General features: G+C 47.6%; 1 protein-coding gene and 1 long non-coding RNA gene across 2 annotated transcripts; one reads left to right on the top strand and one right to left on the bottom strand.

Moving 5' to 3' along the window:
* Positions 1-448: 448 nt before the first annotated feature.
* On the top strand, positions 449-18,333 carry LOC147251564 (uncharacterized). Its single transcript, XR_015118972.1, has 3 exons — positions 449-511; positions 6,287-6,345; positions 18,216-18,333. It is a non-coding gene; the product is annotated as an uncharacterized LOC147251564 (long non-coding RNA).
* On the bottom strand, positions 6,223-23,925 carry mtnr1al (melatonin receptor type 1A like). Its single transcript, XM_086222335.1, has 2 exons — positions 23,495-23,925; positions 6,223-12,039 (listed from the first exon to the last, which is right to left on the bottom strand). The coding sequence occupies exons 1-2, from the start codon at positions 23,787-23,789 to the stop codon at positions 11,270-11,272; spliced, it is 1,065 nt and encodes a 354-aa protein (XP_086078461.1). The 5' UTR covers positions 23,790-23,925; the 3' UTR covers positions 6,223-11,269.
* Between the last annotated feature and the right edge of the window lie 241 nt (positions 23,926-24,166).

Genomic DNA, 24,166 nt, shown 5'->3' with positions numbered 1-24,166 from the left:
GCAACAGTGGAGGCCCTAATGTAAACAGATGTATTCAGACAACAGCGCCTCACATTTTAGATGAGCTGCTTATTATGGACTGAGTGCATGCGCACGTATACACATATATTTAAGAGAGAGAGAGAGAGAGAAGACAAGGGGACGGGGGAGGGGTTTAGGACACTCAGTTCAACTCAAACATGCAAACCTCTTTTCAAATTATGACACCCTTTGCACCTATTGAATTTCCACACTTTTATTTTGAAATCTGGACAATGTGTCATGCGTCCTGCAGTCATTGCGGTCCAACCTGCCTACTTACACCTTTTTATTTAAAAAAAAAATTGTTTTCAGTACCTGAGTCATGATTCTGCTTGCGTCCCCTTAGTTTTGTTGTGGGTTTCATTCCTTTAAGTTTCTTCCTGTTTAATTTTGAAATTATAACTCATTTCCTGTGTGTTTACTTCCTGCCTCTGTGGCGCTTTCCCGCCTGTCTGTTGTGTTTACCTGCCCCTCTGGTTACCTGTGCCAGGTGAGTCATATGAGTCTGTCAACAGGATTATAAAAACACTGTCAGACTGATTTTCACAAGGCGGGTTGAAGGTGTGTTGTAGGTGTGTTGTAGGTGTGTTGTACTGTAGGTGTGTTGTAGGCATGCTGAAGGTGTGTTGTAGGTGTGTCGAAGGTGTGTTGTACTGTAGGTGTGTTGTAGGCATGTTGAAGGTGTGTTGTAGGTGTGTCGAAGGTGTGTTGTACTGTAGGTGTATCGGAGGTGTGTTGTAGGCATGTTGAAGGTGTGTTGTCGGTGTGTTGTACTGTAGGCGTGTTGAAGGCATGTTGTAGGTGTGTTGAAGTGTTGTAGGCATGTTGAAGGTGTGTTGTCGGTGTGTTGTACTGTAGGTGTGTTGAAGGCATGTTGTAGGTGTGTTGAAGTGTTGTAGGCATGTTGAAGGCGTGTTGTAGGTGTGTTGTACTGTAGGTGTATTGTAGGCATGTTGAAGGTGTGTTGTAGGTGTGTCGAAGGTGTGTTGTACTGTAGGTGTGTCGGAGGTGTGTTGTAGGCATGTTGAAGGTGTGTTGTCGGTGTGTTGTACTGTAGGCGTGTTGAAGGCATGTTGTAGGTGTGTTGAAGTGTTGTAGGCATGTTGAAGGCGTGTTGAAGGTGTGTTGAAGGTGTGTTGTAGGTGTGTTGTACTGTAGGTGTGTTGTAGGCATGTTGAAGGCGTGTTGTAGGTGTGTTGAAGGTGTGTTCTAGGCGTACTGCACAGAGGTCTGGAGGTTCGAAGGGGCCAGAAGGCCTATGGGGGGGAGGGGAGGGGGCGTCTCTGAGACAAAGAGGTCAAGAGGTCAAGAAAAATTTAGCAAACCAGAAGAGGATCTGCCTCAGGATGGCGAGTGGAACTAAACATCTTCGTGCTTCCTTGAAATGACTCGCCTACTCGTTGCCCTGACAACCAGGATTACACCTATTCACTACTTCCTAATTAGTTGTGAATAAGACATTCGCCCCCATGGCAAGGCCTCTCGCTACAAGCAGCATCCGTGTGGCTACAACCACAGTTGTTTGTGTCTCTTCAGGTGTAGTCTTCCTGTGTTGTTAGGAAATGATGCGTGTCGCTGCTCCGCCACATCAGTATGAGTTTTACAGCTTGAGTGTTTGTGGTAATATCATTAGTGGTATTTGTACACAGCAACTGTAGTAGGAAGGTTGTAAGACTCTCATTTGGGTCATGACGAGTCCGTCCAAGCTTCCTGTGGCGTCCAGCAACAAACAAGAACACAAGTGAGGTCGCAAAGTAATGAGGTCACAGCGTGACTGCAGTGTTTGGAGGACACGCCTAGTTTTTGTTGACTTCTTCTCGACTTCTCCACGGTTTCAAACAGAGGTAACTGTGTCAGTGCTTTTGCAGTTTTCTTGTTTGTGTGGTTGTCGTGAGTGGCGGTTCCTCCTTCAGTTCCAGGAGTGTGGTTGACACCCTCGGGGTCGCGGAGGTCACACGCGACTCATCAGCCTCACCATCCTCACCATCCTCGGGGTCAGTGCGTGGCGGGAAAGGGAGGAGAGAATCGTTTTGTCAACAGACACCCGCATGGGATGCCAGCCGCTCCCTTGAGACGGCTGAGGAGCCATTAGCATGTTGTTTTGGAGCCAGCAGAAATATCCAGAATTTCTGAGCGCCGCCGGCTCTCCCGGCGCCGTCAGGAGTAAGCAGCTGGCAAGATAAGGAGCGCTTTTTGTGGACTTCTGTTTCTCATCTGTGGAAAGCTGCTTTCCATTTCAGAACTCTTGAGAGACGAGCAGAGACAAGTGTGAGTTTGCCGTTGAAGAGGAGGATGGTGTGTGTGTGTGTGTGTGTGTGTGTGTGTGTGTGTGTGTGTGTGTGTGTGTGTGTGTGTGAGGGGGTTTCCAAATGAAAAGTGAGAGCTCTCATGACGAGTTTGCAAGTTCATTCATGGTAAATCTGAATCCTGAAATCTAAAGGTTTTAGTCGTTTGTCTGAGGTTGAAGCGCGGGTGGCGTCCTTACGCAGAGCTGTAAACTGATTGTTGTTAATGATCCACATGAAACCACTCAGAAAGTTCAACGACATCTTAAACTTCCTAAAACCTGGAGGTCTGAAAAACTTGTCAGCTTCCACTAAAACCTTCATCTGAATCCAAGCAGCACAGCTGTAGTGTTCAAGCCCCCCTTGTCCTTCCTCACATTCCTCAGGATGTCTGGAGTGACCCCCCCCAGGACACTTAATTCTGAAAGAGGAGCAGAACGATCCCCTCTCGACCTTTCTAACGATAATTCACCACTTACATCAACAAGAACATTTTCTGCCCTCTTATCAAGACGTGTACCAGTCAATCAGCCATCGTCTCCGGTTCATCCAGGAACAGGAGGGTTCGCAAAAGGGGGCTCTCGCCTCTCCGTAACTTCTACCCCCGCAGGGCGGAATAAACCTTCGCCTTGCGGAAGAGACCCGAGATTATGACCTTAGGAAGCATTGTCTGATCATGAGAAGACTCACCCTCTTTCTCTCTGGGTTTACTTGAGCTTCAACACTCCAATATTCCAACTGTTTACGTCAGTAGGAACGTTCAGAATCAGAAATCCTTTATTAATCCCTTGCTGTTCGTGTGATTGAAGGTTCTGTGTCGCTGCTACAGGAAGCACAAGAGTAGGAACTTATCAGCGTCCATGGAGGAAACCTGGACTCTGTGTATGAAGTGATGTCACCTTGTAACTGAAGTCTCTGTCACAGAATTCCTCACTGAACTTCGTCCACACACTCACACACACACACACTCGCACCCACACACACTCACACAGTCGTACACACACGCCCATGTGTATAAACCTGATGTGTAGAATGCTTCTCTGTCTGTAGTTGTCATTTGCTGATTGGCCAGCAACCCCACACAGGTCAAAGGTCACTCCTCCGAGGTGGACCAGTCTATTATCATAGGCGCAACACCATCCATTGCTGGTGCTCTCTTCCACGCTTCTTGCTTCTTCCCCTTTTTTTAGCGCGAGCTTCTAGAGCGGCTGCTCCGTCCCTCCCCTTTGCTTTTCTGTTCTATTTAATTTTTTTTGTTTCTATGTTCTTTAACTTTGAACAGAACTTCTTGTCTTTCCTCACAACTTCTCCTTTCACAAAGGAGTTGAATGTGCCTCTCGTTTTTGAGTTTTCGAAAGCATCGCTCTGCGTAGCATCTAAATACTTGATTTTCTATTTTCATGATTCATCATCCATCGCGGCTCACGGTCATTATACAGCAGCATTGTCAAGGCAGCCCGAGGCCAGACGGTAGCGAATCAACGCATTTCCCTTCTTCATCGAGCGAATGTCAACGGGAGCCACGGTCAACGCGGCGGAGGCTTTGGAGGCCGTACTCCCACTGGTTCGTTGGAGAGGTGTCGTACATCGATGGGAGTGATCGTAGGAGAACGTGAGTCGGTTCCGTTGGTTTTCGCGCTGTCGCAATAACAAAGACCAGTGCTGCATCTGTTCAGGCCTTGACTCCACAAGAAACACCATCATCATCAGCTTATCAAGTCACTACAACAGGCTCTCCTATCTTTGGTCTTCCCCCGCATCACCTCATCTTATCACCGTCATTAGAACTTCTCCTCCAACGCCACCTGCTGCTACGTCTTCATCTACAGTGACAAGGAGGCCGATGGCCGATCAGCTCACTGATAAGATCTCCTGGTTTTTGTTGGATCTGTCCCGTTTCTTCCAGCTGCTCAGAGCTCTCCAGCTGCAGGCAGGGAGGAGGACGCGTCCAAAGAGTCCATTAATGATGTGGCCTTCCGGGTGGGAGTGGCGTGCATGTGGCCAGGGGTCGCCCCCCCCCCCCGCCTATCTCCAGTGACAACATCAAAATTCAAGCTCACAGCTGACAAGAATGGGAGCAGAATCTTGTCTTCCTTCGATGGCTGTGAGGAAACGTGAAGGACGGTTCGCTCTGACTCAGTTTCTCCCTCACGGCGAGTGAATCAGTGAGTGAATCTCCACCTGTCAACTCACCCCCCCATCACATCCACACCTTTGCTTCTTTTGTCTTGGTTTATTTCTCCATTTCCATCTCGTCTTACCTCTACAAACAGCCTCTCTGCTCCTCTCCTTTTTCCAGAAACAGATCAATAAAGGAAGCTTTTCAGCTGCTTCCCATCATCCAGTAGCTCTCCTGTTCCCATCCTGCTTCTCTGATCCTGACTCTTCCCATCACTTCCAATAAGCCACTCCCCCCCGCACCTAAAGTCACCTGATTCTGGTTTCTAACGGTGTACAGGCAAAGTCACATTTGTACGTATTTGCTTGTATGATTATAGAAAGCGCAGCACAGTAATATACCCAGCTGAGGATCACTCATGGTGGAGCTTTTTCAACATGGTGCAGCTCATCTGTTGGTGGAGCTGCAAGGAGGACGTCCCCGTGGTCATAACTGCTTCCGCCACTAGGTGGCATCTGTCATTCTAAGCTAGTTTTCACTGCTTGTGTCTCGAAGGAGAGTCCTGGCTGAGGTATTAAACTTCGTAGCATAACAAGAGAGGAGAACCTCCCCGCAGGCACCGACTTAGGGAAGTAGTGGATCGCTCAACATCCTGGCCGCTCTTCAATCTGAGGGAATCAAACTAAAACCCGGCCCCCGAACCAAACCAGTGGCCCCCTTCTGGTTGGGCAGCAATGGTCCAGTACACTGGCAGGGTACTGGGGTTCAAACTCCTAACGCGTCAAAGCCTCCCGGGCTCAGCAGAGCGGTCGATGCTCCTGAGCCCTGCAGCGTGGGGATCCTCCCTTCTCTCTCTGGGTTTATCTCCTCTCCTCCCTCCACCTCTCTAGTTTAATCTGTCTTTCATCTCTGGCTGCAGCTCTGATCGGAGCTTTACATTCAACCTGTCCAGAAGCGCCGTTTAAACTCTAGCATTTGACCTCCAACGTTTAACCCTAACAGTTGAATATCATGTTATCGTGACCAGAAATGATGATGTTGAGCACTTTTAAGTATTTTTCTGCTGAACTGAAGTATTTTTCATATTATAATATTGTAATACTGATGTACAACATGTTACTGAGCAGCTGCGATTCTGATTTCAGAGAATGTCACTGCTGGTGAGGCCTGCTGCCTTCTGATTCGTTTTCTCTGAGGTGGTTTGGGAAGGAGGGAAAGTCTCTGTCACCTCCTGTCTTATCTCACTGCCCCCCCTCATATTATTTCCTCCTCTCATCCTCCCTTTCCTCGTTTCTTCTCACGCCACCTGTTTTCGTTTCTTTCTTCTTTTCTCCTCCTCTCCTGGAGCAGTTTGGAGGGAACATTGTTGACCTGCGGCACTGCTCCCGGCAACAACCTCTGTAATCTGACAGGATGCTCATCAGATCTCCCCGTTTCCGCAGCAACAGACCCCAGTAGATGCTGTTTTTTGATAGATGGAAGCTGAATGTGAGTGTGAGTTTAAAGGGAGAAACCTGACAGCTGTCAGTCGGACCAGAGTTTACCACTGAAACCCATAATAGAGGGAGACGGAGGCGGTGTGAAGGGACTGACTGATAGAGAAGCGATTTAGTCGTGGGAGTGATGGGAGTCTTGGAATGAAGGAGTGAAAAAGGGAGACTTTTGTGTATTTGAACTAGAAAATGTCTCCATGTTACATTGGAAGTGTGTTTTTTCTGCCTTTGGTGTCGCCGATGATGCAGTTTGCCTGTTGTGTGTGAAGTGAAGTCACAGAGGGAGACGTGGCTCACAGTGAACACTCTTTTATTAAGACATGTTTTCCAGGGCTCAATTGGTTTCTTTTGTCTTGTCAACATTGCAGACATTCAGAGGAAACATTCTCCACGGCGATGTGCAAAACAGCATGTGAAAGGAAAACAGGTACATTCTCATTTCCTGTTGTCTTCAGACAAACACACAAACATCAAGCTCTGGCCATTGATTTTTAGGGTTGACGAGAAGGAAATAAATAACTTAAATCACACCAATACAGGTAGAAGGCTGGCGCTGTACTTCTTGAAACCCTCTGTGGGACAATTACTGGCTGATGTCAACGCCGCACTGAAGTAACGAGGCCTCGTCTGGCAATGAGCGACCAACACCGTCTTTTCACATCCATCTGCACCAGAACGGCGGGCTCCTGCACACTCAGCCTGTTCAATTATTTAAAATAAATGTTTTGAACTTTCTTAGGGAAACAAATAGAGCAACTAAACGAGTGTGTCCCTCCTTGTCCGTGTGGCCTCCTGGGAGCCGGGGGATGTGGCTGTCCTCCCCCAGAGAGTGAGCTCTTACGCATTTACAGGCTGAAACAGAAGGTTTCATCAACGTCAAATATAATAGATTTTAATTTTGGTGAGTGATCCCCATCTTTTCTCTTCAATAATCTATCAACTGCACACCACTTCCTCCCGTTGCATCACACACACCTCGTTCTCCCTGCACGCCTCTGATGTTGAGGATGTTTGTGTCCACAGATTTCATTTAGAAATCACATCATTTTTTAACAATCGTCGGATTCCATTTTTTTTCAGTGACATTATAATTAAATTTATGCAGCAATTTTGCTTGACAAAGATTTTAAAAAATAACAGTAATTTGCAAGATAAATGCTAAATGAGTGGGATTGATGTGGAAGAAAAAATGAATAACTAAAAGAAAAACTGAAGAATAAATTCAAGGGAAAGAAATTCTGAAAAGGTGTGTTTAAAAAAACCAAACAAACCTGGAGCTCATGCTTTAACAACAGCAACTACCTCGAAAACCAGTCCTAAGTGATGCTGTGTGCTCCTCCTTTAATCGCCACATCCACGACATGAGCTGCTTGCAGCCCAGGCAGCCAGACCTCCCACCAAACATGCACATGAACCGTTGGCAACATCTCGGCTCACACATTCATCACTTCCTTTTCCTCGTTTTTAACGTTAGCACACTGCAGAATAAACCCGATGTTCCTCTTTTTCGCCTCGTGATGTTCACAAGGAACAAGTCCACAGAGCCCTGAGGTGCGCGACGAGCCGAGGGAGTGTTTCCGGTCAAATCTATGACCCCATTAATGCACATCTGCTTATAAAATCCATCAGCTAGAATGCGGCCGGATCATGAACAATTATGTCCTGAAAGCTTTCTTGTTTTTCATCGCAGACCCTGAGGACCACTTCACGTGGGCTTCTCACTTCATAAATACAGAACCTCCCGTTTTTAAAGAGAATCCTGTAATGTGGCCCAGTGCTGTTCAGACGTCTGACTTCATTTCTCCTTTTAATTCCCATCAGGACCATAAACAGTCTTATAACTCTTTAGAGTCAGGCTTACTTTTCAATTTCTCTGAAGATGGGGTTCAACAGAACCCTGGACAGGTCACCAGTCCATAGCAGTCCAACATAGAGAGACGAACAACCATTCATACCTACGGTCAATTTAGAGAATCCAATCAGCCTTGTCCCCAAATTGATGTCTTTGGACTGTGGGAGGAAGCTGGAGTACCGGAGAGAACCTACACAGGAACGGGGAGAACATGGAGACTCACCCAGAAAGATCCCACGCCCGAGCCGGGACTCGAACCCGGAACCTTCTTGCTGTGAGGCCACAGTGCTGACCACTGCACCACCGTGCAGCCCCACTATTAAATTGTCATATTCAATTGTTAGCTGCTGAACATGTAGACAGAAGGTGATTCAACTGTGCCGCCATTTAACTCAGAGGATGAAGCTGATTGGACCTTTTTAATGACTTCTGGCTGCAATGAGACAGTTCTGTGACATTAACAGAGGCAGAAAGCGGCTTTGCACCGTGGCTTGAGACACATCATTGTTTTAGCTGCTGGTCGTTACAGGATCAAGCCACACAGTTACCATCCATCATCCCCGGAACTGGACAATAACACAGAGGAACCCTTCTCAAGGGAGCTGAGACCAAGGCTCGTTAGCTTAGCATGAGGAATGGTAGTGGATGGGAAATGTTAGCAGACTTCCATTAGAGGTCATCAAAGACACATTTCAGCAGACTTTTACTTCGCGTAGCAGGTGTTGGGTGTAACTTTAGAGCGACTGGTGCTACTAATCGTGAGGATGAGGAGGATTACTGCTGGACTGAATATGCTAACACCTCCTAGCCACCAGCATTCATTCTGCCAGCAGTCAGCTGGTCTCTGGGGGTCTCAGCTCTCTCATTCAGCACAGCGCTTCTTCTCTGGCTTTGGATGTTTGAAACCTCAGTACCAAACGTAACATAACAAATATGCACACATTCCCAAAGTCGGCTCTGTTCTAGCACCCCAGGGTCCCTCCTGTACTCATAAGTACACTTTGGAGGAGTGTTCCCTCAAATCTACATTTGTTACCTCAAAAGAGCAATGTTGTTCTCAGAGAGGCCAGAGGTGCATCTTTTGACCAACAGAGGGGGAACAACAAGGTTGAGATACACACTTGTACCTCTGTTTTTGAGACACGCAAACACACAGGCACACACACACACACACACACACACACACACACACACACACACACAGCAAGCTTGATGTAATGGGAGTGAAGTGCAGGCACGGATAATCACAGCAGCATCAGCGTCACACTTATCCATACATACAGTATACAATATTCATCTTCCACTTCCAGAAATATGAAGCACAGTGATGTGGTCTGAATGCTGTTACAGAACAACTTCATTATTCATGTTTATGTCTCCATTTAATATTCAAACATGAAGGGGAAAGTAAATGATGTGGGAATTGAGCCTGGTTGAAGTTTCGGTGCGTGAGTTGGACATGAAAGTGCAGACAATATTGCTTCTGATGGGCAACGTGGTTTGTCTTTTTTCTTCCTCTGTGTTCACGTGAGAGAGCATCTTTGATTCGTCAGATTAATGCAGGATGTGGCAGAGGTGGAGAATCAGGAGATGGACCAACCCAAAATAGTATTGAAATTTGTCGATCAATATTGTGTCCTCAACCAAACTCTTAACAGCGGGTCAATGGAATATCAGAAAAATGGAGGCAGAAATATGTATCCCATACATGCGCATGTGCAAATTCAAATATTCCATAAGGTACCTTACCAAGTATGTGCTGCTGCTCCAGAAATGCACTGACCAAAGTAAAGCGAAAGCTGCATTAAAATATTATATGTACATCCTGAAGATGACACGAGACGCCGCCTGGGGAAACATCGGCTAGTGTTTAAACTTACAGGATAGAAGTCGAGGAAGACAGTTGGATTTGACAGAAGGGGCAAAGGAGACTGGGAGCACCTGTGCAGCATGAGGTAACCATTAAAAGACAGTTAAAGCCCTTTGCCATGCGGGCACAGGTCAGAAAATCCATCTGTGTTACATTTCACACTGTGATTAACAGTGTCGGACATGCAGTGAGGTCTGCTGGATCGTCTTACAGCACCGGGGCTTCAGGGAAATTTAGTCAGATAAAGGAGAACGATACTTCTACTGGTGTGAAATAGAAGCTGTCAGTCATCTCCACCGTGGCTGCTCTAAACGGTAATTGCAATTTCAAAAGTAATTTAAAATTGAATGCCTATAAACAATATTCATTCACCACTTATTATTCCTAAAGAGTAGCAATTTGTTGTCTTAATCAATTGTAAACAACTTTCTCTTCATACTGAAACCAACTATGTTTTCTCCTCCGTGAACAACCAGCAGTTTTGCCACTAAAGCTTGATTTATACTGTAAATAGCGATACGTATATTTATAGTTCATAGATCCTTCGGCCCTGCCCAGGTCTGTGAGATAAGCAGTTACGAGCATTTCTGCGCTGGCGGCGAGGCTTCAGTCAGTCACAGTGTTTGCACCATTTGAAACACTGCCCATAGAAAAGGACCTCCAAAAATACTTGGCAGATGATTGGATAAACCATCTGTCTATCATCAGACCAACAAACTGATATGGAGGCCAAAACCAGTCGCGAGAAAAGCAAAAACATTATGGAGAAAAGCCTTCAATGGCGTTTTTTGCTCTTCTTTAGAGACTTAAAACCCACGTACCATCAGTCCCAGTGCCAGTCCATGGAGCCCTGTTGTGAACACTGAAATGTTGAGCACCCTAAAATCTGATGTTATTGATGTGGAGTATCAGTCGTCAGTATTTAGACACTACGTGACACTAACTTGCATATAGTAAACAACTTGCACCATCGCCATAAAATAGCACAACTCCATTTATGGTCAATATTCCAGTAACTGCTCAACCAGTTGAATATTGGTGTGTTTTATGCTTTAAGGATGCAAAAGCCATTTCTGACTTGTTTTAAATTTAAAAACGGTCGCTTAGATCAGGTTGGAGAACGGTCACAGCGTGGGCTGTCAGTTTAAGGTGCATAAATCAAGCGTAAGTGGTCGTCTAGTCTGCAGTAGGAACAACCAGTTCAAAGAGGGTTTTCTGCATCAGGATCAGCCAGCGGATGGAGATGATCACAATGTTTGAATGATTCTACATGAAATCAATATTGGAACACAGTATAAAGAACTTCATTATTACTGAAACAGGCATACGTGACTTCCTCATCACAGAAAGTCACGATGAAACATATTACTAAGTAAAGAGTTGCTTCTAAACTCTGCCTCTCTTTCTGTTTGTAAAGTCTCCATCTCAGTTTCCCTGAAGGCGCCAAGTCTCAATGGGGCATCATTTATTTCTGCTGCTCCACACCTCCAGCTAGACAGCTGCTCTATTTTTCTCCTTCATTCATACACTGTTTTTCTTTATACTTTGTCTTCTTGCCCTCTCATTAACAAATACTTCACAAAAAAAGATAAAAAATAGTCCGACTGCGATCTGTCTTGGTGTCTTTTCTCAGCAGTGAAACTTGAAGATGATCAGGACGATCCTCTTGTACTCCTTCCTGAAGTTGTGGTTCAGGACGCCATAGACGACAGCATTGAGGCAGCTGTTGAAGTACGCCATGAAATAGCTGGCTGTGAAAAGCCACTCCGGTATGGCTCGGCTCAGCCTGGAGTCCAGCGCCACTGCCAGGCCGATCAAGTTGAGTGGCGCCCAGCAGACAGCAAAGAGCACAAACACCACGAACATGGTGAGGAAGTTACGTAGGTCATGTGGCTTGATCTTCGGCCGTGAATCCGGTTTGACCCTCCGCCTCACCTGGATGACGAGGATCCAGATGCGCAGGTAGCAGTAGGTGACGATGCTGATTGGCAGGATGAAGTGCACCACTACTACCGTGATGGTGTACAGCGAGCTGACCGACTGGGCGAAGGTGCAGGAGTAAACCCGTGGGTCATACTGCAGCGATTCCACAAACCAGTTGGGCACGATGGCGAGGATGGTGAGCGCCCAGACGAGCACGACATAGCACATGGTGTTGCTACTGGAGAAGAACTTGTCGTACTTGAGGCTGTGGCAGATGTAGCAGTAGCGGTTGATGGCGATGCCGGTGATGTTGAAGATGGAGCCGATGACGCTCAGGCCCATGAGAAAGCCACTGATCTGACAGTGCATGTAGCCAGCGATCCAGCCGTCGTGGAAGATGGCCGTCAGGACCAGCGGGTAGGGATAGATGGCCACCACCAAGTCAGCAAAGGCCAGACTCACCACGAAGGCATTTCCTGCAGGGCGAGAAGAGCCAGACTCGTCATCAGAGGGAAGGAAGATGCGCAAACACAAATCAACCTTCTAACTGCGCAGAGTTATGAATGTGTGGGTTCCCAAAAGCAACTGACACAATGAAGAGAGATTTTTTTTGAAAGAATGAAAGTCAACAAATCCCCCCACCCAACTCGTCAAGCATTAACACCCAGTGACCGTTCCTACGGAAACCCCTCAAAATATGAACCTGTAGGTTCAACCTTCAATAAGCAGTCAGCTTTACTCTGCTTTTGCTGCTCGAAGCTCTTTACAGTGTCGCTTCATTCACAGCAAAACCTAGTAGAGCTGAAACGAAGCTGCACGGCAACAAAGATCAGGAGCTGCTACCATAAACACTGCACTCAGCGGGTTCACCAACGAAACACGACATTCACAAACCAGGTAGCCTCACCCGACCGGTCACATTTCACCACGCGTTGATTTCTCTCTTAGCTCTTGCTAACTTCTTAATGTGAAGGGGCTCCTTTAATTTGATGCCAAGACATGCAGAAACTCAAGAAAGGAACGGGACACCGAGTACAGAACTGGGAGGAAGAAAGGCACGCTACTGAAGGAAATCATCGTCTCCATCAAGTAGACAGACAAAAGCAATAACTTGAAGCCAAACACTGACTTTAATGGCGCCTGGATCATTAAGCTCTCCAAACCTCATCACCGCCGATTATCACCGAATGCAACGATCTTGCAGTGTTGCTCATGCAATCAGAGGGATGCGCCGTCATCATTCCAGCTATCTGCAGTCTCACCACTTCAGACAGCTCACAAACACACACAAACACACAGCCGGTCGAAAAAAAAAAAAGGAATGACAGACGACTGCTGGTCCCCCAGGAAAGGAGCGAATGCTCGTTTAAATCAGCCATATTGGCAGGTGGATTATGGATGTTTTATTCCAGCACTTGGTGAAACACTGTAGGCCTGGACAGTAACGGCGACCTGCTGCAAAGGTCTCACACACGGGGGAAATAAAGTTTGAAGGCCATTTTTAGGAGTTTCACATTCACCCCTCGCCCTGAGAAATGAGATGCATTTTAATTATTTCCCACTTTTTTAGCCGTGAGCCCTGAAGCTGTGTGTTCTACCTCACACATTTCTTAACTCAAATTAGTTTTTGTTCTCAAAGCCGTTGTTTTTATTTACATTTTCTCACATTCAGTTCGGTAGAAAATGTTGATATCAAAAATGTTCTTAGAAGCACTTCGAGTTCAGTTGATGCAAAATGTGCATTTTCTTCTCAAGGGTTCCAGTACAATAGAACTTGTTCCCTCAACTCATTTATTTTGAGACCAGTGTGTGTTCCCTCATTTTAAGTCATGAACAAATCATTATTCTCTCTGTGGCCAACCGCGGCCTCCACAGTGATTTAAGTGGCTTCAAACCTTTTAGTTTTGGACTCTTCAGTTTGTGGTATGGAGTTCGAGTCTGTTTCCTGGTTGGGTTTGATTAGTCAGCCTGACACTTCCTGTCCTCGTCTGTCTCCTGCCTGCTCCGCCGTGACTCACCTGTGTCTAGCAGTCACAGCTCCTTCTTGCCCTCGTGTCCTCCCACCTGTTGCTTCGCTAGTTTAAGTTCAGTTTCTGATTTCAGGTGTCGTCGCACCCTCACGTCCACTCGCCCTCCTGAACATCTTCCTCTTGATCTTGCTGGTTTGGAACCTGTAGTAGTTTGTTTTTGTCCAGGTCACCTGCTGGAGTGGTTTCTCTCTCCTCTTTCACCAAGATGTGAAACAGTAAAGTAAAAGCTTTTATTTGGGAAAATATTGCCGTCAGGGCAGATGTAACCCCAAACCCTCACTCAGGCTTTCATACCAGGATGTTTAAAAGTTTAAGAACATGATTTGAAGGGCGGTGTTTTCCCTCAGCAAGGGTAAATAAAACCACGTGGCTATTCTCTGCTTGCAACTCTCCACATTTATGATGAAAAGAAACGTTCTGTTATAGATGGCTGTTATCAAAGCCAAACTCAGAGTAGAGAGGCAGGGCGTGCGGCCTGTGGGGAAACCCGCGGGGCAGCCTCAGCGGTGAGGCAGCAGTGGGCGTTGTGGTCCTGGTGTCCAGCAGACATAAACGCCATCCACACGTCTGGTAACCTTGTTTGTTTCTCCACGCCCACTTCAGCAGCCGAGAGATGAGGCTCGCTACAACTTTTCTCTGCTGATAATAAACAAGAAAATGGCTCCCCTGAAGCCCCGGTTCTTGTTTTGACTCAGAACCAAAGACACAAGTTGGACCATGACGTTCATGTCTCCCCGAAGCACCGCGCTGATTATTACTGACTTCTCAAGTGCCACCGTGACATTTGAGCGCATTGTCTCATTGTGAGCGACATTCACGTTGCCCCCCGCTTTTCCCGCCATCATCTTGGTGACGCCTAAACTTTAAAGCCTAAAGCTGAACCCAAACATTAACCTCACGACCCTCACGTCACAGAGCTGGTTGCTGTTGCCTCGTTTCAATCGGACTTGGCAACATTCTGAACACCAGTAAACGTGCTGGTGTTTGTTGCCTCTTTGTCGTTCTGGCTGTGCCGAGGCATTACATGACTTTCTCTCTGATTCTTTAACAAAGCCACACCAAACCTCAGCTGCTGCCACGGGTTCAACCCCAGCAGCTGGAAGGTGTCTCTTCACACCACAGCTGCTGTGCTGATCTGCTGTGTTCTGGGCTTTTCACACCTGAGGGGGGGTTGAGAGGAGGTGAGGGGAGGGGTGGCTCTCAACTCCTGCAACATTATTAACTCTTTCTTCTGGCCATGGCATTCAGTATTTATTACCTCCCTTTTCCATTTTCATTACAAAGAAGCCTCATCGTTAGTCTGACGACTCCTGCGTGTCACAGAGGGCTAGTTAGAGGTGAGACAGGGGACTTGTTAAGCGCCAGTCAATATATGGGCCTTTTAGTCCGCGGTTCCATCTTTATCACTGTGTTTGCCCTTTGCGACCACACCAAACAAAACCCCCATCTCTTGTAAAGTGCAGCCATGAGTTAGAGGTAGTTCAGTAATGGAGGACGAGATGGTCAGAGGTTGAGTCATCAGACACATTCAGGATGCCGAGATTCTCGCTTGTTGTCACGGCTTCAGTTTGGACCAAAGCGGGTTTCATAGGGCAGCATGTCGGACGTTGGCTGGGGCGGGAAAAATCATTTAAAGAGGCTAAAATTACAAGTGGTCACACATGATAGAGGATTTCCCAGTGAATAAGATGGTGACTTGGAGCGGTCGATCCAGTAAACCCAGCCTGTTCTCCAGGTGCTGAGGACACAGCGCTGGTTCTGACCACTCCAGTCCTCGGGTAACGCGCTGATTCTGGATTCTGTTGCTGACACAGACTCAAAAACACGTTTGTGTCATTAGATGAAAGTAATTTCACATTAGCAGACGGCTAACATTGTTCGCTAATATTACATATGAGGGAATGACCTGCGTCCTGCTCATAGAGACCTAACCCAGCTAATATTGTTGTTTATGAGACCGCAGCCATGGATACCAGCTACACAAGGTTACTGGGGAAGTTATGATGTTACGTATCACTATCTTACAGAGCAGAATGGATTCTTATGTCTCTGTGCTCTCACTTGTGCTCGAAATGTCAATGTGGAGGTGTACCTTTGTTTAGCTCCTGCAATATAATGTGTGTGTGTGTGTGTGTGTGTGTGTGTGTGTGAGTTTCTGACTGATTAACGAACTTGCAGCACCCTCTAATGATAAATTAAACACAGCCAGTCATGCTAATGAGTTCCATGAGACAAATGATGAATGAATTAGCGACCACCTCTTCCAGCGCGGTGATCTTTGCCTCTATAACACTGGGAAGTTACAGCAGCTTCAAGGACCTTATTTTTTTCCGCATTCATATGCAAATATATTCAATGAGTGGCTCCGAAAACTGATCAGATAATCTGTTGTGAACTTTCGATGGCGTTCAGGAGTTACCGTGTGTGTGAGACGGGCAGATGCTGGCGCAATGGAGTGTCTTGGAACCACAGCGAGTCGGTTTTTAAAGTGACACACACGGTTATTGCCTTACTCAGCTTGTGTGTGTGTGTGTGTGTGTGTGTACAGCTGTGCTTCTAATCCAGATGGCAGCCTTGACTACACACACACATACACACACACACACACTGGTGGACTGACAGAAATAGAAATTGTCAGTCCTTCTGTCCTGTAACGTTCTCAAACAAAGCGATGAACAACTACATGTCTATACTGCTATTAAACATCATTCCAACAGAGGGTGCTGTTTAGACTTAGACTGGACTAAAGGCTCAGGGGATTCTTGCTCACTCAAGTGATGCTGGTGCATCAGCTGACGTGATGACAGTCACAGCTGAAGAGGAGAGTTGAGGCTGTTGTTCAGGACTATTTTGTCACAGGTGTAGGTTCAAAGGCAGCTGTCACTCAAACAAACAAGTAAACAAGCCAACATCCTGATGTGTCGATGATTTTATCTGAGTTGCTTTGGCCCTCTTGAAAAACTGTATCACACAGATCACACAGACACAGACACAGACACACACACACACACACACTCCTGCCCAGCCCCCAACATACTCAGAATTTCTATTTGAACCTGTTGTGAACGCGGCTGACTCAGCGCCGTGATCCACAATGAGGAGCCAAGACCTTCCCTGATGTAGACGTACGCTGTGTAAACTGATGAAACTGTAGAGGAAACGTCTTTTGGGTGTCAGAATCTGGTTTCACGGATGAGTCCACAAGCCGCCTGCAGGAGCCTCCACCTCACAACTGGTACCACAAATGATAAAGTAGACGTTTAGTTAAAGGATATTAGACTGAATAAATCACAGCTCTGTGGCAGCTCAGGGGAGCGTCTGGACGGTGGGGCAGGTGTGCTGCAGCAGGACGGGGTCAGCCGGGTGCTCCAACTCATCAGGAGTGATGTCAGCCAGGAAACGGAGGCCGTGACTCAGTGTCACGTTGCAGCAGGGCACAGACCTCGAGCAGACATCTCGAGGGTGGAGGAGCTGGTTCCACCTGTTGCTAACGCACTCCTGCAGAACTCCTGCCACGCCGCACCCACAAGCTTAAAAACATTTGGAGTGCCAGCTCTCCGTGACGCATCACTTCTCTGTTTTGAAAGCAGCTGAAAATCATTTTCCAGAACAAATACCACTCATCGTCGTGAACCGGCGCATTCTATGAAAAGCCAGAAAGACATTCCCAACATACCTCTACCTCCTGCTGGCCAGCTGTGACCTTGCTCCAGCTGTGCATAATCCATTGCTGAATCTTTTGACTTCAGCTTTAATGGAGGGTGGTCGTCGCGTTCCACTCACCATGTTCCCTTGAAATCCCCTTAATGAGCAGCATTCCTGCCAGGTGTGTGTGTGTGTGAGGGGGGGGGGGTATTAATGGCCATCCTCCCTCCAGAGCCATCATGAGTGAAATCGATTCAGCACAATAAAATCAAAACGTTGCATTTCCTACTGACTTCATCAGTGTCACGACGGCGCTCATTCCATTAGGCCCAAACTAATGATGATGGCTCGATGATGTCATTAAAGGAGTTGTGTGTCGGATTTAGAGGTGTTGGTTTAGCAGAATTCCCATGCTTATCCAGGTGAGGCAGGAGGAAACAGAAGGGGATTCGGTGTATGGTCGCTGAGATGAACAGGACATTTTCAACGAGGTTTCTGGCAACACAACTGGAGGAACTTTCTCTAGTTGGTTATCATTTGTTTTCATTTTAACCTGAAACCATGATCTTAGCCGTAGGTCTCTATCAGCTTCAAGCTAAATATGCTCTTTCTGCATTCTGGAGACAAAAAGATGCAAATAAGGAAGGAGAAAAATTTCTTTGTGAGCTCAAGACACAATCCAAGAGAACTCGAACAGCAAGATGAACTTATAAAACAGTTATTGGAAGTATATTTTTTTCCCCCAGGCAACTGGAAGCTGAAACCTGTGAACTGTAATCCATCTCCCAGCCATTGATCTGTATGTTCAAATATTCACTCAGCGTTAAATATTGATTCACACGGATGAGAATTGATGATGAATTCATGTCTGGAACATGCTGAGCTCATGGATCAGCGTGGACGGGGTTTCACGGCAGCAGAGGTTTAACAGCGCCTCTCCCTGGAATTTACCTTCATGTACTTCTGATTTCCGACAGGAATGCTGCAGGAGACGTGACGTGTGTGTGGAAGCAGCTTTTCCTCACAAGTCGTAGTCCTGGTGAGAAACCTGCCACAACTCGTGTCAACTCTCCAGTTTTTTTGTGCCAAATTATGAAGAGTATCAACAACAGTATGGGTGAGTATCGGGAACATCCTAACAACAAATGATACATTTTTTGATGTTATCAGACTAACTAGGTTTCATAAACATGCAGTATTCGAAGTGTTAATTTCATTTTTTTAATGCAGTATGAGTTAGAATACTAGAATTCAGTCCGTACCTAAAACTTGTAATGTTTCTAGCTGACAGCAGAACTCCAACTGCTCACGGAACTTGAGAGAACCCTGAACTTTAGATTTAATTGGGGATTAGATGGGAGAGGAAGACAGACGTGCAGTTGCAGTGACCGAATGTATGTTTGCTCCTGACTGTTGTGAGGTAGATGAAAGTCACCGCCACCCTGTGCTGCCTTTCAGATATTTACATAATGAGTTTGATTAGTTGAGAGCTTCGGGGCTCGTTAACATACATCAGCTTTCCTCCCAGTGAACTTGAACGCATCTTGAGATGGAAATAAAGGTCAATAATGATGCGTGAGCTTATTTCACCAGCAAATCCCCTCAGTATGGGGGGTTTACCCCCCCCCCCCCACCTAACCGCCGCCAGCAAAGTGGTTGCGTTGATTCCGCCATCTGCTCAGATTAACGTCAAGTTGAAGGAAGTCACACACCAGCAATCCCAAACCAACCACCAACCCTCTGCGACGCGCCACACCAATATAAACCCACTAATGTTGAGGAGCCGTGTCGGCACCAGAATTTGACAAGTCTGATGCCGACTGTTGGGTTCTAAACTCACCGGCTCCAACAGGATCCTCCGCCACTAGACAGTAGCCACCGTAACCACCTGGAGCTGCTGCGCCAACTCCAGACAAGCACGCAACCAAGAATCCTGATGTTGGAGAACCGATAAAACTACTTCAAATGTTTAAGTCTTGTAGTAATCAATACTACGACACTGATGACCCATGATAATTGTTTGATGATACATCAGAGGAATAACGTATTTATACACGGTTTTGTGAAGGCAGATTCCAACAGCTGCCTCAACTGAGCCGTTTCTATGGTGACAGAGTCTTTCTAAACACCTGAAGGAGCACGTGGATGTCTGAGGACACCGGGAAAGTGGGCCTGCAAGAAACAAGACAGATACAGAGATCACGTGATCGGTGTCCACTGCAGTCGATCACGGCGCTCCCGACGGCTGGGCGCTGCGCTCCCCGGCGCTACACTCCCCTCTGTGTTTCAGGCCTTAGCTTTGAGCCTCTTGAACACACTGATGCAAAAGCAGAGACGAAATAGCTTGAAATTAGTTGACAGCTGCTGCAATAAAAATATCTATACTTGGTGCCAGTGTATTGATGTATTGCAGTATGTTCCAATACCAGTATACTTTGTCCAACCCCGAGCAAGAAGATGTCGCCTGACCAGAGTGAAGCAGACCTGGCGAGGCGATCACCTGCCACATTAATGAGTTGAGAAAGCGTATTGGCGAAGGGATCAGCGTGACATTTGAGTCGCGTCTGCCGGGATTACGGGGTCCACCTGCTCCTGATGGGCAGATCTGACCGATCACTGAAAACCATCCGACTCATTCAGGCTGGACAGCGTTTCCAGGTCCAGGGGGAGGAAATGAGATGATCTCAGGGAGGTTTGGTCGTCCCGCCCTCATGGCAGGAAACCAACTGCTTTTCTTTTCTCATCAATCACAGCTACTTCCTGCAAGTGGGTCACATTTCCAGGTGTTGTTGCAGATCAGGCAGGCAGGGGAGGGAATCGAACCGGCGAACCTCATGGTAGGAACGTCAGGGTCCAGTGCCGCTACTGGTGGCGGGTAAGACGTGATGAACTGTGACAGGAGCTCGCCAATGATCAGGTGATGCAATGCAGACAGGGCGGGTAGAGGGAGGAGACGAATGGAGCGGGACGATGGTGGAATGAGAAAAGAGAGCAGGAGAGTTGGGAAGAAGAGGAGAAAACTGGAAAAACAAGAGATCTGACAGGGTGGTGGAGGATGAGACCGAGCGCGTGGAGAGCGGAGGACGCCATGTCACGGGAAAGTGTAAGGAAGTGCATCACATGAATTAGACAGGAAAGGCGGGATAGAGGAAGGAGACGAACAGAGACAGGAGGAAAAGATGGAGGGGTGTAAGACAACAGGCCAGAACAGAGATAAGATGAGTGAGGAGGTAGCGGGAGGAATAAATGAGAGGACAGAGGAATTCGCCGCCGCCATCATCTCAGCGGCTCGTTGGGATTCCACGCGTGAAGCAGGAGGACACAACTCTGCTTCCTAATCTCTCCTCTTTGATAATAAAGACGCCACTGGATGGTTCATGGTGCTCATGTGACATCACGGCATCTTTGCCGCATGACTGACCAGCAGGTCTGACACGCTGGAGAGGAGAGACCGGGGTCGGCCCCCGAAACTGATGGTTCCAGTCATCAGTCAGGGAGGTCAGAGGTCGTGAGGCCAGGCTGCAGGTGTGATGAAGACTTCCTGTGTGTGACAACGTCGTTTAACCACGTCAGACACGTGAAATCTTACCGCACTCATTTAGTGTTGGGTCTGATCATGTGATCAACCATCACCAACGCTGTCGTTGACTCACGCCTGACAGCTGACCACAACTTTCACCTCATTTCAGGAGGTTTAAATCAGTGAGTAGGTGGGACCCTCCTCAGACCCCATACCCTCCTCAAGCCCCTGACCAGCTTCAAACCCTCCTCAGACCCCAGACCCTCATAACACAGACTCCCCTCAGGACCCAGACTCTTCCCAGACTTCAAACTCAGCGCTGGTCCTCCTTGAGGCACCAGCTCATGTCCACGCCCAGTCTGACGCTGCCTGGATCAACAGTTCTTCACTGAGTCAAAGATCTGAGTGAAACTTTTTTATTTTCAGTTCAGTTCCTGTCAATTAATCATTTTCCATCAATGGAAAACTCTAAACCTTCGTAGGCATGGATGTCCATCTGTCTGTACGTGTCCAGCCGGGACGGATCAACGTCTGGTTCAGTCCTTCTCAATGTCCAGAACATGGAGGTGATCATCCTGTGACCCACTGATGGAGTACTGCCGCTGAGAGGGAGGAGGTGGAGCAGCCGCTCGGGGCTGCAGCCTCTCAGCCTGCAACAACTCCTCTCGCCGCCTCACACACTTGCTCAGTCCCTTCTCTCACACACACACACACACACACACACACACACACACACACACGTAGAGCCACACGCTTCAACATCTAGAGCCGCAGCAACCAGCTGCTCAATCAATCAGTCAATCAAACAGAAAAAGATTGGTCAGGTGCTCTGGAAGGTGATGAATCCCTTCAGTGTCGTTTCAAGGAGCAACGACGTCAAACACCGACTGGTTGCTGCTCTGTCTTGTGTTTATGGCAGGAAATGATTTGGGTTTTTGTTGGATGGAAGCAAGTTGAACACAAAGAGAACTTATCTTCATTTTTAATAGACTAAATGTTTAGTTCAGTAAAGACGCATTTCCACTGGCTCACTTCGGCTCGGATCGGTTTGGCCCCGTTTTCGCTGGCCCCAGCACGGTACTAACCATAACCATTTTGGTCCCTGCTCCGGTGAGTTCCAAGCGAGCTGAGCGGGGACTAAAATGTGACGTAAACACATAGCGGGGCGCTGATTGGGTAACTTACCCGCTTACGTCGTCTACTTCCTATCATCGTAGCCTCGGTGGAATCCTGGTCATCGCTTGGTAAAGTCTTTTATTCTTTTGCCTCTTCTTGCCTGTCTGTCCTCCCTCTCTTTTAGTTTAAGCAAAAACCACTGACCGAGCAACGGGCATCACGCCGCCTCCATTGTTGTTGTTGTGTCACACACAAATTACGCTGGGAAACTCTTGGCTGGGGGCTCCACCCACGCTGACGTGGTACCCGGTGCTAATGGAAACACACCCGTACCGAGCCATGCCGAAGTGAGCCAGTGGAAACGTGCCCTATGACTTGAGTCACCCTCAAGAACTATTTTGTGTAGAACAGTACACACTCTGTGCGCGATGTAGTCTTTATAAAGGTAGTATGAACGTACAGACCCAACTTCTGACTGAAGCTGCTGAAATGTTCCCATCAAGACTTTGGCAACGTTGACGATTGCGGCGGGGAATCTTTCGCTCTGTGGGAAATTAATCAGCATCTGCAGAGAAATCCACCAGTCTGCCCTTCGGAGTGCGTCCGATGGGAACCTGGTCCTGGAACTAAGTTCCTCCTACATATGCAGATTGTGTGTGTGTGTGTGTTAATAGCCTCGTAACTACAACTCATCATGTTCATGTATTGTGGCATGAGCATGTGTGTCCTCTTTCAGTGCTTCTAATGTGATATTTACTCCATCCGGTGGCTCTTGCTGCCAATGCAGAGATAACAATTAAAAGGCCGGATTGATTTTCCCTCCATCTGCGTGCGGGAGAGGTTCCGAGCGGCGCAGAGATTTATGTGCCATGCTGCTCTTATCTGAAACCGCCGCCCCGTTCACACATCTCCACCTCCACGGCCTCTTTCACAGCTGCTTCTAGCGCACAAATGTTGTCAGTCGCTCCGCATGGGGAGACTGTAACAGAAGTACACAGCCGATGTCAGCAGGGAGGAAGGAGTTTCCCTCAGGCTTTTCCTCCCGTCTGCAAGACTAAATTCTGGGTTTAAAAAAAGTTCACCTTTGTGCAAAAGAACACCACTGTGTGTAAAAGTCTAAGTTAAGTCAGAGAAGGTTGGATCCTTCAGCCCGGCAACTTTCTGTCAGTTCTGAGGAAACTTTTCACTCAAGTTGAAGTGTGATTGTCCACACAAACACTCCAGCAACAAAGCGAACAAACTCCTGAAGTCGCTCAGCTCAGCAGAGACCAGCGGCGCCTCCTGATTCTTCATTATTGACAGGATTATTGACACAGTTTACAGTTACGGAGCGATGAACGGTCGCTCGCTTCCATGTCTGGGATCCATTTGCCTCTGACAGTGTTAAATTAATCATTTATACGTGACATTTCTTAAAATAGTGGGAGGGGGGGGGGTCACAAACATGATTCAAGTTACATGCAGTGTACAGGTCAACAGCAGTTCCTTCATCACTGCAACAATCACTAAGCAACAAGGGGGAAAAAAAGGTTAAAATAAAAATAAAGTAGCAAAATGAGGGGAAGTCACAGTGAGGATGATCACAACGTTCATGTTCATAATAAATGATTCGACTTCTACCTGTTTTCCTGAGTTTTCTGTTCCTGAACACGGACACGATGACCAGCAGGTTCCCGATAACATCCACCACAATGGTCGTGATCAGCACGCCGGCCAGCAGGGTCACCGCCCAAGGGAAGGACTGGTGCTGGGGACCCGGGGCCCCTTCCTCCCCGGCCGCCGTGGCGTTGCGGGGCCCCAGGGTCCCCTCCACTAAAGTGGGCTCATGGTCCTCCAGGGACATCAGTTGCGGGAGGTGCCGCGGGTCAACGAGTCGCATCGGGTCGTAGTCGCGGAGGGTCGGTCCGTTCAGCATCGCGCAGGCGTGATGGTCAGGCGCGCGACGGCACCGGGTCCGAGTCTTTATGAGACTTTATAGTTCTCGAAACAACACATAGCGGAAGACCTGAGCCAGAAGAATGAAAGAATGAATGAATGAATGCAAAAATGCGGGAGGGGGGGGGGGGGGTCTCTACGAGGCTCGCGAGCAATCACTCAAAACCATGAATCGGCTTCAAGTGCTGAACCGGTCCGTTCACACCGAGACGCTTCATTCACAAATCCGCTCCGGTATTCCAGCTTCATTCAGGCTCCGCCGCCGGTCCGACTCTGTCACCGGGACCCTCGCGCGCAGGAGCCAACTGGCTGATTCCTCGTGGCGCAGGTTTACGCGCCTTATAGCGTCCCACTGCG

Source organism: Aulostomus chinensis, chromosome 13 (genome assembly GCF_037954235.1).
Source record: "Aulostomus chinensis isolate RoL2024-O1b breed Wild chromosome 13, RoL_Achi_v1.0, whole genome shotgun sequence".
Classification (NCBI taxonomy): domain Eukaryota; kingdom Metazoa; phylum Chordata; class Actinopteri; order Syngnathiformes; family Aulostomidae; genus Aulostomus; species Aulostomus chinensis.
The sequence above is the reverse complement of the archived record's forward strand: the minus strand, read 5'-3'. Positions and strand labels throughout refer to the sequence as shown.